Consider the following 13,024-nt stretch of genomic DNA (forward strand, 5'->3'; position numbering starts at 1 on the left):
CCATGGGGGGGGCTGTAATCCAATCTGACTGGTGTCCTTATAGGCAGAAGAAATTCAGACAGAAACCAAGACAGTAGGGATGTGCACACACAGAGCACCATCTGTAAGCAAAAGAGAGAAACTTCCGATGAAACCACCTGTGATCTCAGTCATCTAGCTTCCAGAATTGTGAAAAAATAAAACGTCTTTTTAAGCTACCCAGTATGTAGTACTTTATTATAGCAACCCTAGCAAACTAATACATTTAGTCATGTTTCTAAGGTAATAATTCTAAAAAAAAAAAATAAAATAGAATGAAAATCAAGGTGTATTCAAACTATTGATTGTATGTTGGCTATAAACACAGCCGTCCTCTTTGGTCTATAGCCATCACAAGTAAAAATGTCAGTTCATTTTTTAAAAGGAAGGTGCATTTATAAATATAAAAATTAGTTAATAACCACTTAGAGTTTAATTGTGAAATGGTAAGCTGCTACTATGTATGACTAAGTAGAAACTATTTCTGATTTTAAAAATATTTTTTCCCAATATACCTCTGAGGGTTCTATACTCTCATTTTCTTTTCTTTTTTTCAAATTTTATTTATCTATTTGAGATAGAGTGAGAGAGCAAGAGAGAGAGCATGCAAGCATGGGGAGCAGCAGGCAGAGGGAGAAGCAGGCTCTTCTCTGAGCAGGGACCCCGATGTGGGGCTCAATCCCAGGACCTGGGATCATGACCTGAGCTGAAAGCAGACACTTAACTGACTGAGCCACCCAGGCACCCCTATACTCGCATGTTCAAAGCCAACTCACGAGCAGTTTACCCAGATGCTTCTACATGGAAAATTCAATTATTTTTCACTGTCCTAAGACGAATGCTACAGGCTTGAGGTCAGGGAAGTCACTTTGTCCCTGAACTCTGAACTTCCCGCTCATGTCAGGAACCATAAAGCATAAGAGGAGCACAAAAAGAGTATTCTAGATCAGGGTCTCTGCAATCTTACTATTGACTCCCCTGAGAGATGAAGGAAATGGATATTATCTCCCCTATTCTTCTAGCTCAAAGCAAACTACATTTGTGGAGCCATTAGCAGCCCTAGGACTCTTGACAACGATGGTGAGCCCTGCAGTGTGTCAACAACTGTGCCTAGGAACAGGTATCACTTCAGTCAATGAAAATTTGTATGAAGAATATCTGTGGCTGTGGAGATAAATCAAGCAGCCAAGGAACATAAAAAATGTGAAAGGATGGTGGCAAGCTACAAGCAGATTAGCACATATTTATTCAGCAGACAAAGGGACAGAGCTTAGACTTGGCAGGCCTTTTCTATAGAAAACCTCATGGGCTCTTACCGTCAGCTATTCCCTAAATGAAAGAGAAGAGCAGGGTTTCTGAGAATGGTGGTCAATCCTTAAAACCTCATTTTTTAAATACAAACTATCTCCCCTTTTGCCTTTATGATTAACTTTGTGGGGAGGGGGGTGCGGCAGATAAAAAATTGTATTTTACAGTTGTCTTTAAAGCCACAAAGACACGATGTTCTTCATCTAGAAACATTAGTACAGATAACTATATTTTTCTAGAAAATGATTATATAGACCCTCTCAAAGAAAAATGCACATCACTATATGGTTTCAGATGAGTTGCTGGGAAAAACATACCTGGACTGGTTCCTAAAGCACACCCTAAGACCACCTTGCATCTTTGGGTTCAAAGTATAGATTATTGCCATCAGTATGTGTTCCTGCATTCTTACATATTTGAAAATACACATGTAGATGGGTTTGTAACTTCATATTCTGTTGGTTCATTAGCAGGTTGAGCAGGCTGTGCCTTTCTCTGTGGTCTTTTTTCAAGTCCTTCCAGGAACAGAGATACATCATCATCAACATTATCATCATAAATCGTAAACTCAAGTCTTTACCAACAATTCCAATGGAGATGTTCTTTGTAGTTAGGTACTATTCTGCAGGAAGTGTTTCTCATAAGACATGTAGACCATATTTAATCAGTTCATTCAAATTGCACTCCATAAACCCAGACATATGTCTCTCCAAGTAAGTATGAGATGATTGAGAGCAGGCTGCCATGGACATGGCTCTACAGTCAAAATAGTTGGCAGATGGACAGGTTTGGAAAATGTGAGGGCCCATATCATCATAACCAGCAATAAGCAGTCCAACACCATATGGTCTTCAGCCATATCATTGTGTTGGTGTCTGGGTCTTACTTCTAATTAGAGATACAAGATGAGACCCAGGAAGATATCTGTCAAATACAAACCCAGAATCCAAACACTTCTGGCACATAAAATTACATAACAGTCCGGCATCAGAAGTAAGTCCCACAGTTGAGATACCAATATGGTTGTTAACATGGAGAATTATTTTCTGAGGAGCTGTAAGCTCTGATTGTGCTCTCTTCAGTGCAACCAACATTGCATGGGTTTTTGATTTCAGACCAACCACAGCCAAACCTGGCTTGACAGCATCCATTGCATACTCAATTTGATGAACCCTGCCCTGTGACAATAATGTCACAGTTTGTTGTGCAACACGGTTCTGGCTTGGGTCCAGCTGCAGCCTCCTGCAGAGGTGTGAATTCAGGAGGGTCCCGTGATGAACTTTTTTTTTTTTTTTTTAAGATTTTATTTATTTATTTGACAGACGGAGATCACAAGTAGGCAGAGAAGCAGGCGGGGAGAGAGGAGGAAGCAGACTCCCTGCTGAGCAGAGAGCCCAATGCGGGGCTCGATTCCAGGATCCCAGGATCATGACCTGAGCCGAAGGCAGAGACTTTAACCCACTGAACCACCCAGGCGCCCCCATGATGAACTTTTCATAAGAATAAACATATAGGGAAAATTATCCTATTCTGCTGTTGATAGTGTGGACTAATTTCTTGGGGAATTGCTACTGTAAGGAATTATATGCAATAATTCATCTGCCAAAAAAAGTTCACAACACAAACAAGAGTATCTATTATAGGGGTGCCTGGGTGGCTCAGTCAATTAAGTATCTGCCTTTGGCTCAGGTTATGATCTCAGGGTCCTGAGATCGAGGCCCGCATTAGGCTCCCTGCTCAGCGGGGAGCCTGCTTCTCCCACTCCCTCTGCCTGCCACTCCCCCTGCTTGTGTTCACTCTCTCTCTGTCAAATAAACAATTAAAATCTTAAAGAATATCTGTTATAATAGTTGTTAGTGAAAAATATCATTAATGTGTGAATTGTGAGGCTCATTGATTTTTCCACATCAACAATCAGATCTTTCCTCATTTATTTAAAAATTCTGTCAGATACAGTAGTTCTCTTTCTTAATGAGTCTATTTCCCTGCTGTCTCATTAGGAAAGCCCAGAAAGTAGAAAATAAAGTTTCTTGTGTTTTTGTGTTTATTTGTTTTTGTATTTCCACATCTTCTAAAATTCCTTAACAGAAGCCTGAATAAATGTGTCCTCAACATCCATCTTCCTCACTTTTCCATCCATACCCATTACAAACATCTATACATACATATCCCGCAAACACATGTCCCTTATGCCTACATACAGCTCAGATCTTTCCAGACCTTACTTCAATAAATATGCAGCTAATAAGAACTTGATCTAATCTGCCTTATTCAAATTGGAAAACATATTTAAAAATCCATGTAAGAAATCTATTTTAATAGAAATATAGAAATATCAAACCAGAGGGAAAAAAAAGAATAGAAATATGCTGAACTTATATAAATATATTTATCATTAAAATATTCAGCATTAAAATGTCCATTCTTCCCAATGTGATCTATAGATTCAAGGTAATCATAATACCAGTATGTTTTTCAATATAAATAGACAAAGTAACTTTAAATTCATGCAAAGTTCCTAAAATAAAAGAGGAACAGAGCTGGACATCAAGTATACAGGAAATTTACAGTAATCTAAATAATGTAATACACAATAAAATAAACAGATGGAACAGGAATGTATTCACACATATATGGTTGGTTTACTTTTTAAGAAAGTGTTAGAGCAACTTGATGGAGAAATGAAACTTTTTTAACAAATGATGCTAGAAAACTTGAATATCCATTTGGGGAAACAAAAACAGGAAATAATCCACATGCCCATCTCATATCATCTATCAAAAATTAGTGTGATGTGATCGTTGACTTAAATGTAAAAGCTAGGTATATAAAGCTTCTAGGAGAGGACACAAGAAAATAGAGTCATGAATCAGAAACAAATAAGGTTTTTCTTTGAAATAACCCAAAAGAAACAATTGATAGGTTAAACTATATAAATATTAAATCCTTTCTGTTATCAAAATACACTATTAAAAATAATGAGGCAAGATATTAACAGAGGGGAAAATATGACATATATATCTGATGAAGAACTCTTATCATATACATAATGGAACTTTCCCAATTCAACCATTAAATGACAAAAAAAAAATCAATAAGGAAATGATCAAAAGACTTGAACATGCATTTTCCAAACTAACATATGGGAAGTAACAATAATCACATAAACATGAATCAAATCAGGAAAATGTAAAAACAATAATGAGGTAGCACCTCTCAAACACCAGAAGGGTGAGAGGATGATGGACATCAAAAGTCGGTAAGGATAAGACACAAATGTAACTGTCCTATGTTGCTGGGGGGGGGCACTTTCTAACAAAAATAACCTGACAACATATTACTTTGAAAGTACTGTCCTACATGTTCATCCAAGAGAAACAGATGTCCACAAAAAGACTGATTATGGAAGTTCATAACAACTTTACCCATAATATTATAATATTCTCAAACTTAATATTACACAAGTGTCCACCCACAGCAGAATGGATAGCTAATTGTGCTGTATTCATACGATGGAATATTAATTGTAAAAATTAGCAAATCACTGATCCATAAAACAAAATGGATGATTATCAAAGGCATTATGATGTGTGAAATAGCTAGGAACAAAAGAGAACATAATGTACATTTTCATTCAGAGGAATTTCTAGAATAGATAAAAATAATCTGTGCAGAAAGTTTTTTAAAATGGTCACCTCTGAGGAGATATTTGTCAAGAACAAGAAACAAGAGAATAATAAGAGGGGATGAAATATTCTATATCTGAATAGGAGTTATTCAGATCCAGTTATGAAAAATATGAAATTAAACACTGGAGATATGTATTTTAAAGTACTTAGATTTTATATCAAAGAAAATCTGCAAGCAAACATCAAATTCTAATTAGTAAGGCATGATTTTCAGTTTTGTTATGAATTCTAAAACACTTCCTGTATTTTTTGAGGTTAAGCAAATATAGTAGAAAATGGGACCTAGATATATCACAACTCACAAAGTGACTTACACATAAAGAAAACCAGAGAGCCAGATTGTACCATGTGCTCCATGAGCCATGGATTAGAACTGGTGGTATTTACAATAGGTTTACAAGAAAAAATGACTACATATGTGTATGATGTATTTTTTTTTAATTCCCAATTTTGTCTGCTAAATTTGTCCCCAAACAGTGACCCAGCAGAAATAATGACCACATCTGGGGCACCTGGGTTGTTCAGTTGGTTTAGCAGCTGTCTTCAGCTCAGTTCATGATCCTGTCCTGGAATCGAGCCCCACATTGGGCTCCTTGCTGAGTGGGAAGCCTGCTTCTCCCCTGCCCACTATTCCCCCTGCTTGTGCTTCTTCTCTCCCCCTTTCTCTAATAAATAATAAATTTTTTTTAAAAATCAGAAATAATGAAATCTAGCACCAATATCTAGGTTGCTAAATGTAGTTTTTATAAGGAATAAGCTCCTTGAACATATGGCCAATTCCAGGGTTGGGACCGGAACACAAGGTTGGCCTGGAATATCTTGTCCTATCAGAAAATAAAGAAGTGTTCTGAGAATGACTAGTACACAAAAATGGACACAAGTGCTTAGTGGAACTTCCACTGACCAAAAGTAGGACATTTTGAACATTAAAGTAAATAATGATGGAAATAAATTATAACTCACTGCATAAAATAGCAATCTCTAGGCTCATGCCATCATGAATAAATGAGTGAATAAATAAATGGAAGAGAGGGGAAACTCTTTCAGCAAGATGCTAATTAAAATATATAACTGGAATGATGAAGTTTTAACATTGATTAAAGGAAGCTAGAAACTCTTGGGTGAAAAATTAATGAAGACAGGATATTTAACATAGTCTCTATATCTCTCTAAAAATTATTAATTCCAAATGGGGAAAATAGACTTGATTATAAAGAAAACCAGTGGCTCCATCATAACCAAAGTTAACATACCTCTTCAGACAAACCTATGTCATTTTCTTCGTAACATGATGCACTGAGAATGACGTAACACTAGTTATGTGCTTTCCATGCCAAAAGTGCAAAGCTTGCATCTAACATGTAATGATAGAAAAAGAGAAGAGAGACCATAAATGATAAAGCAACTGGGGTAGCATGTTAGCAACTGGCTACTTTAGGTAAAAATTACACATCTTTATTTACAATGGTGTTACATCCCCCCAAACCCATCATAAACTGAAACTCCCTTAAGAGTGCTCAGAACAGAGGCACTTGGGTGGCTCAGTTAGTTAAATGTCCCTCTTGATATCGCCTCAGATCATGATCTCAGGGTCCTGGGATTGAGCCCCAGGCCAGACTCCATGGAGTCAGTTTGAGATTCTCTCCCTCTTCCTCTACCCCTCCCCCTGCTCACGTTCTTTCTCTCTCTCAAATAAATAAAATCTTTTTAAAAAGTGCTCAGAACCCTAATATGAGCCTATAGTTGAGCAAAATCATCTAAGACAAAGCCAATTTTATAATAAAATAGTGAACATTTCATGTCATTTATAATTTTCATGTAATTTATAATATCTGAAAAAGAGAATGGTTGTGCCAGTACAAAATCGTTGAAGGATTATTGGTTGTTTACCATTGTGATTGTGTGGATGACTGGGAGCTGTGTCTGCTCCCATATTGCTATGGTCCTTCGTATTGCTAGCCCAGGAAAAGATAAAAATTAAGAATTTGAAGAACACTTCCACTGAATGCACATTGCTTTCACACCATCATAAAGTCACAAAATCATTAAGCTGACCATCTAAGAAGTTATAAAATACTTATTAGCCTTTGTTTTTATGGAACTTGGGTTCTGTAGGGGTAAGACCCAAAATTATTTATGTCTGTATGTATATTTGTATATGTGTGTATATATACATATATATGTGTGTATGTGTGTATATATATGTGTTTTTTTATATATATGTATGTATATATGTGTGTGGGTATATATATTCAATATGTATGTGTGTGTGTATATATATTTGTATATATATGTGTGTGTGTATATGTGTGTGTGTATATATCCAATATATGTGTATGTGTATATATATGTGTGTATATATATGTGTGTGTATATATGCGTGTGTGTATAGATCTAAAAAGCCACTAAACTACACAATTTCAGATGAGGATAATTTCTATATCTATGAGAGGAAGGAAAATGAGATATAAAAGAATACATATTCTTAAAAGAATAATATTGTCCTAACAGGGTTGATATCTATTGTCTTGGGGGATAATCTGGTCTTTATATCTTAATGCTAAATATGTTATGCATTGTTTCTGCCTGATAAAACTTAATTAAATGACTGAAGGTAGTATACCTTAATATTCTAGGAAATCATTAACAGCACTTTGAATGCACCAGGAAATTATGTCAGGGTACCATTCTTAAAGTTTAAAAAGTCTGCATCCAGAATGGGAAAGCACTCTTTCCCGCCTAATTTCATTTTTGTATATTGACCTAGAAAAAGCACCTTAAATTTTACAAAGATCACACATTTCGCAATGAAAAATTACGCAGAAACTTTGAGAAAAGGGACTATTTGTTCTCAGGCCATCTCAAAGTGATACAGGACCCTACTTAAATCATACCTCATTGTTTAGTATCACCTGTTTCTTCTAACTGGATAGTTAAAATGATCATATGAGAGGCTCGTAGCATAAGACAGATTACCATCGGTTTAACTTGCCATCACCCGGTTAGAATATAATGAAGGAAAATGGGAGCAGAGGCTTATAAAATATTGCATATAAATAGGTGTTTAGGTATAGTTATGGAACAGAAGTAAAAACATATAAATATAGATGAAATCTTTTTTTTTTTTAAGATTTGCTTTAGAGAGCGTGCACGTGCAAGGGAAGTACAGAGAGACAGAGAAAGAACCTCAGGCAAACTCCCCAGTGAGCATGTTACTCCATAGGGGGCAGGATGCCATAATCCTAAAATCACGACCTGAGCCAAAACCAAGATTTGGGCCCTTAACCAGCTGAGCCACCCACGTGCCCCGAAATCAGTTTTTATGTGCACATATATTAGATCAGTTTTATCTTTCAAATCTCCTACAGACTAAAAATATCAATCACTACACTGAAGAAATGAAAAAGACAGTGTTCAGAATAGCAAATTAAATCCTGTCATACGTAAGTGACATTCCTACCATCCCACTAACGAAACACTATTGCCAATGTCTTCCCACCCACTTTATTTTCTTCCTAGGAAAAAAACTCAAAACTGAATAGTGTATGGGGTGAAGAATGGTGTTCTTCATGGATACTGAACTTTTTTTTTTTAAGACTTTTATTTATTTATTTGACAGAGAGAGAAAGAAAGCACAAGCAGGGAGAGTAGTGGAAGGAAGAGGGAGAAGCAGGCTCCCCGCGGAGCAAGAGCGCCTGATGCAGGACTCGATCCCAGGATCCTAGGATCATGACCTGAGCTGAAGGCAGATGCTTAACCATCTGAGCCACCCAGCAGCCCCTGAACTTTATTTTAATAAGTTAAATGATACAGAGCTTAAATTGAGGCCTGCATTAAGTGATGATTAAATGATCAGTTCAAAGATGGAAAGACAGTATATTATATTTACAAAAACCAGTAACTACGGTGCTTTATTTTCTACCTATTCAACATCATGAACTAGGAAGCTATGCCAATTTAACATTTTTTATTGATTCTAAATGCCATTATCTTCCACTTTATTACATGTTTTGGATATTGGAGGGGCAGATCTACTTACCTATCTACATACACACACACACACACACACACAAAGTTGCATAAAATACAGGAAAAAATTAAAAGCGAAAAATCATTTATGGTTTGGTTTTAGGTCTTTTATATCTCTATGCATGAAGAGAAGCTGAACAATGCTATCTGAAGAGAATATTGTCCTATAATAAAGCAATCGGATAAAAAAGGAAAGTATAAATAAATCATAACTAAATCATAGTTTTTCTGATATGCACATTTTGTAATTCTTTAAGTGTATGTTGATGGAATTATTTCAAAGGGTCACAGACTTTCATCTAAAGGATTTAGAAATTTTATTCCATATATAACAGCAAATATAGATTCAGAATATAATTTGGGAACAAATCATTGTTCTCTAAAAATAATGAGGTCTATTGCATTATTAACTTCAAACACTTCATTTTTACCTAAAAAAAAAAAAATCCTTCTGTACTGAAGAACAGCAGAAGGTGAAATCTTTAATCCAGTTTGAATACAAAAGAATAAATTGCAATATGTTATCAGCATTTCTCAGCTTCTCCTGGATGCTGTTTTTATAGCCCATTGTTCAAATTTTTTTAAATTTTTTTAATTAAAAAAATTTTAATTGCAAATGGTTTTACATGGTTTGAAATATAAACTAAGTTTAATTTGGTCTTGGAAAAGTAAAATCCTTGTTTCTTATATACTAAATGTATTGCCATTATAGTGAATGGGATTTTTGATACAGGTTTGTCAATTAGGGAAAATCTTTTGTTAGGCTAGGGAAGAGAAATGAGATGGGAACCCTATTCTGGCAAAGATAACACCAGAGTTCTCTTGGACACAAATAGTTTGCCCAGGTGACCATGTCTTAATGCGTAAAGTAGATTAGATTTGCCATGCCTGCTAGTTCCATCTTTTTTTCCTTCGAGGAGTTGTGACAGACAGTGTATGGCCTGTGGGGGATTGTTCGTATCCTCCCGTTGGTGATATCTGTCAATGTATCTTGTTCCTGTTCCCTGGCTTGACAGGAATCTGCATCAGGGTTGAGAATGGTTGGGAACCTAGCCCATTTATGCCTGTCAGCCTCATTGACAGGTAGACACTGGAGCTGCCCCCTTCTGTGTCATCTAAGCTCAGTTTCTAGGCACATGAGAACAGGGGGTTTTCTTTTCCAAAGAACAAAGGGAAACCCATGACACAGAACTGTGACACTTCAAATACTGCCACTCCATTCTGGTTTGTTGCTTGAACAGACTGTTCCTCCAACCACTCCCAGCTTTGTTCAGCACTTAAACAGCATGTAACTATAAATTAATCCTCTTGATTTGAGAATACTGAGCATTTCACTATACACTGTGTAGATACGTACCCAATGGCTAAAGGAGTCCTCCCCCAAACTTATCCCACTATTAAACCCCTATCTTAGCTCAGGCTGCTGGGGCTTAAACAACAGACAAAACTTCTCAGCATTCCGGAGGCTGGGAAGTCCGAGATAAGGTTGACAGCTGATTCAGTTCCTAGCGAAAGCCCTTTTCCTGGTTTGCTGGGGACCACCTTCTCACTATGTCCTTACATGGCAAAGACAGAGAGCTCTATTCTTTCTCTTTATGAGGACACCAACCCCACCCTCATGACCTCACGTAAAGCTAATCAACTTCCAAGGCCCTCACCTCCTAACATCATCACTTTCTGAATTAGGGTTTTTGACATATAAATTTGAGGGAGACATAAATATTCTGTCCATAACACCCACACCTTATTTTAAACTAGTCATTGAAACTGACATTAGTATTTAACATATCTAATTTATTTTGTGTAAGGATATTAATTATTGGATCATGGCAATTCAATTCAGTTTTTGTAAAATGAGCTATTTGCTCATTAGTTGTGTTCAGTAGCATAACCAGCATTCTTTAAAACACTCAGTTATAAATGTGGCAGAATTGATTATTCTCCAGTTTCTATTACCTTTGCAATGTGTATATTACAATATAGCTTTTGTTATAAAAAAAAAATCTGCATGTTGTTTACATGTCAATTTCCCTGTTATACTTGGAGCTACTTAGAAGACAAAAAAAACTTATTAATCTTTGACCACCTCATTTAGGACAATTCATGGAAGATGGTAGGCGCCCAGTTAATGTGTACAGGATATTGAATGAATGTAAGCTTTATCAAATATATAATGTGTAAAAAAAAGTAGAACATGGAATTTAGCATAGGTTTATCATAATTATATAAATTATAATTATGGTTTTGTAAAATTTCTGTTCACATTTGGATGAAGACTGAAAGAACAGCAGGGAAAATGAGAACAGCGTGAGTTGTTGGAGATGGTAAGAATGATTTTTTTATGTTTTTAACTTGTTTATATGATTAATAAATCATTTTGGCAACAGGCAATATGTAAGAGAAATGCTAGCTATGAATATTATATGAGATATAATGAGCTTCATCTCTATATTATTTAACTGTTTCTATTTCCTCAAGATCAGCTGGGTGTGATTTTTTTCCTTTTGATCACCTAGCCAATAAAATTGTAACTATCTAATGGATATGAGAATACTCTATTTATAATGGACATTTATACTGATAGGCAATGGATTTTTAAGATATCATGCTTTCCTAAGTGGGTACATAATGTTAAATTTGGAAGTTCTACCATATTTATCTATAAAGATATACATTGTATAGTTTGTAAAGTTGTAGCTTAAAGATAATTATCCTTAGAACTATGTATTGCATGATTTTGTGTTAATATAACATATGAAAGTATTTATTTTTAAAAACGATATGCAAAGAATTACTTTTTTTGGATTTTATTTACTTATTTGAGAGAGAGCAGAGCAAGAAAGAACATGATGTGGGGCAGAGGGAGAGGGAGAAACAGACTCTTCAGAGGGCAGGGAGCCCAACGCGGGGCTCAATCCCAGGGCCCTGAGATCATGAACCTGAGCCTAAGGCAGATGCTTAATGTGCCACAATTTTTAGAGTTATTCTACATAATCATAACATGTAATATTGCATTATATTATAATATGATAGGGATAAGAATTCAATAAATCGAGTAACTACAAAAATGCTACCATGATTGAAAGGTTTCACTTATCCTGACTGTGACAAGTACTGCATTTTGAGAGCTGCACGAGGGAAGGAGCAGGGTAGGAGCGGGATGAAGCACAGCAGAGGACAGATACGAAGTTATAATTTGGTGATGACATGCGTACACATGGGTCTTAACATTAAATCACATCATGTGGCAAGTATGTGTTTTTCCTTCAAGAGTTCTATTTTTTAACTTAATTTGTATTATATTTATGGAGAATAAAACTTAATTTGCATGTAAAGAACCATGATTAATAACATCCACTAATATTTTATTGAACATTAAGATCTAGCGTAATACCATATGTCATTCTAATCCCTTAGCTCTTCCATAGGTAAGTACAGTGCTATGTGTATTTTTGAGGTAAGAATTATGTTATTTGGAGGAAATTCTAGTCACATAACTCTGAGTAACAGTAGAATGGTATTAAATGGATCTTTTCATCCAAATATTTATATTTATGGTTACCTTTCTTCCTTACATATTTTTTTTATTTACTTTTGCAGGATATATGTTTTTAGAATTAAAATTTTAAAATTACATATTTTATATATGTTATATTATTATATAATAGTAATATATAACAATAAATTATGCAATATATAAGAAATGCATAGCACTCAAATTATAGTTTATTCATGTCCATTTATAAATTTTTAGCTCTTTAATGAACTCGGTTTCTTAAATAATCAGTTGTGGCAAAAAAGAATTATTGTCTTTTCTACTCTTTTCCAACTCCTAATTCCAAAGTCCTAATTGAACTTTTCTCAAGTCATAGTTGTTTCAATGATCAGAAGAGCAATCATAATTTAAGGATGATTTTGATCAATTTCCTGATAAGTTAATAGGAGATTACAATAAATGTACATGCATGTTGATAAATTCC

General features: G+C 35.4%; 1 protein-coding gene across 1 annotated transcript; it reads right to left on the bottom strand.

Annotated features, from left to right (window-relative positions):
- Positions 1–1,999: 1,999 nt before the first annotated feature.
- LOC122905440 (proteasome subunit alpha type-1-like) lies at positions 2,000–3,508 on the bottom strand. The gene is made up of 3 exons (XM_044247022.1): positions 3,492–3,508; positions 2,209–2,568; positions 2,000–2,150 (listed from the first exon to the last, which is right to left on the bottom strand). Exons 1-3 carry the CDS (start codon positions 3,506–3,508, stop codon positions 2,000–2,002), a joined length of 528 nt encoding a protein of 175 aa, XP_044102957.1.
- Between the last annotated feature and the right edge of the window lie 9,516 nt (positions 3,509–13,024).

Source organism: Neovison vison, chromosome 4, assembly GCF_020171115.1.
Source record: "Neovison vison isolate M4711 chromosome 4, ASM_NN_V1, whole genome shotgun sequence".
Taxonomy (NCBI): domain Eukaryota; kingdom Metazoa; phylum Chordata; class Mammalia; order Carnivora; family Mustelidae; genus Neogale; species Neogale vison.

Bases quoted from the DNA above. Each gene is read 5' to 3' on its own strand.
- LOC122905440 (XM_044247022.1), bottom strand. The intron at 2,151-2,208 runs GACCCAGACACC...GGACTGCTTATT, and splicing joins GTATCTCTAATTAGAAGTAA to GCTGGTTATGATGATATGGG.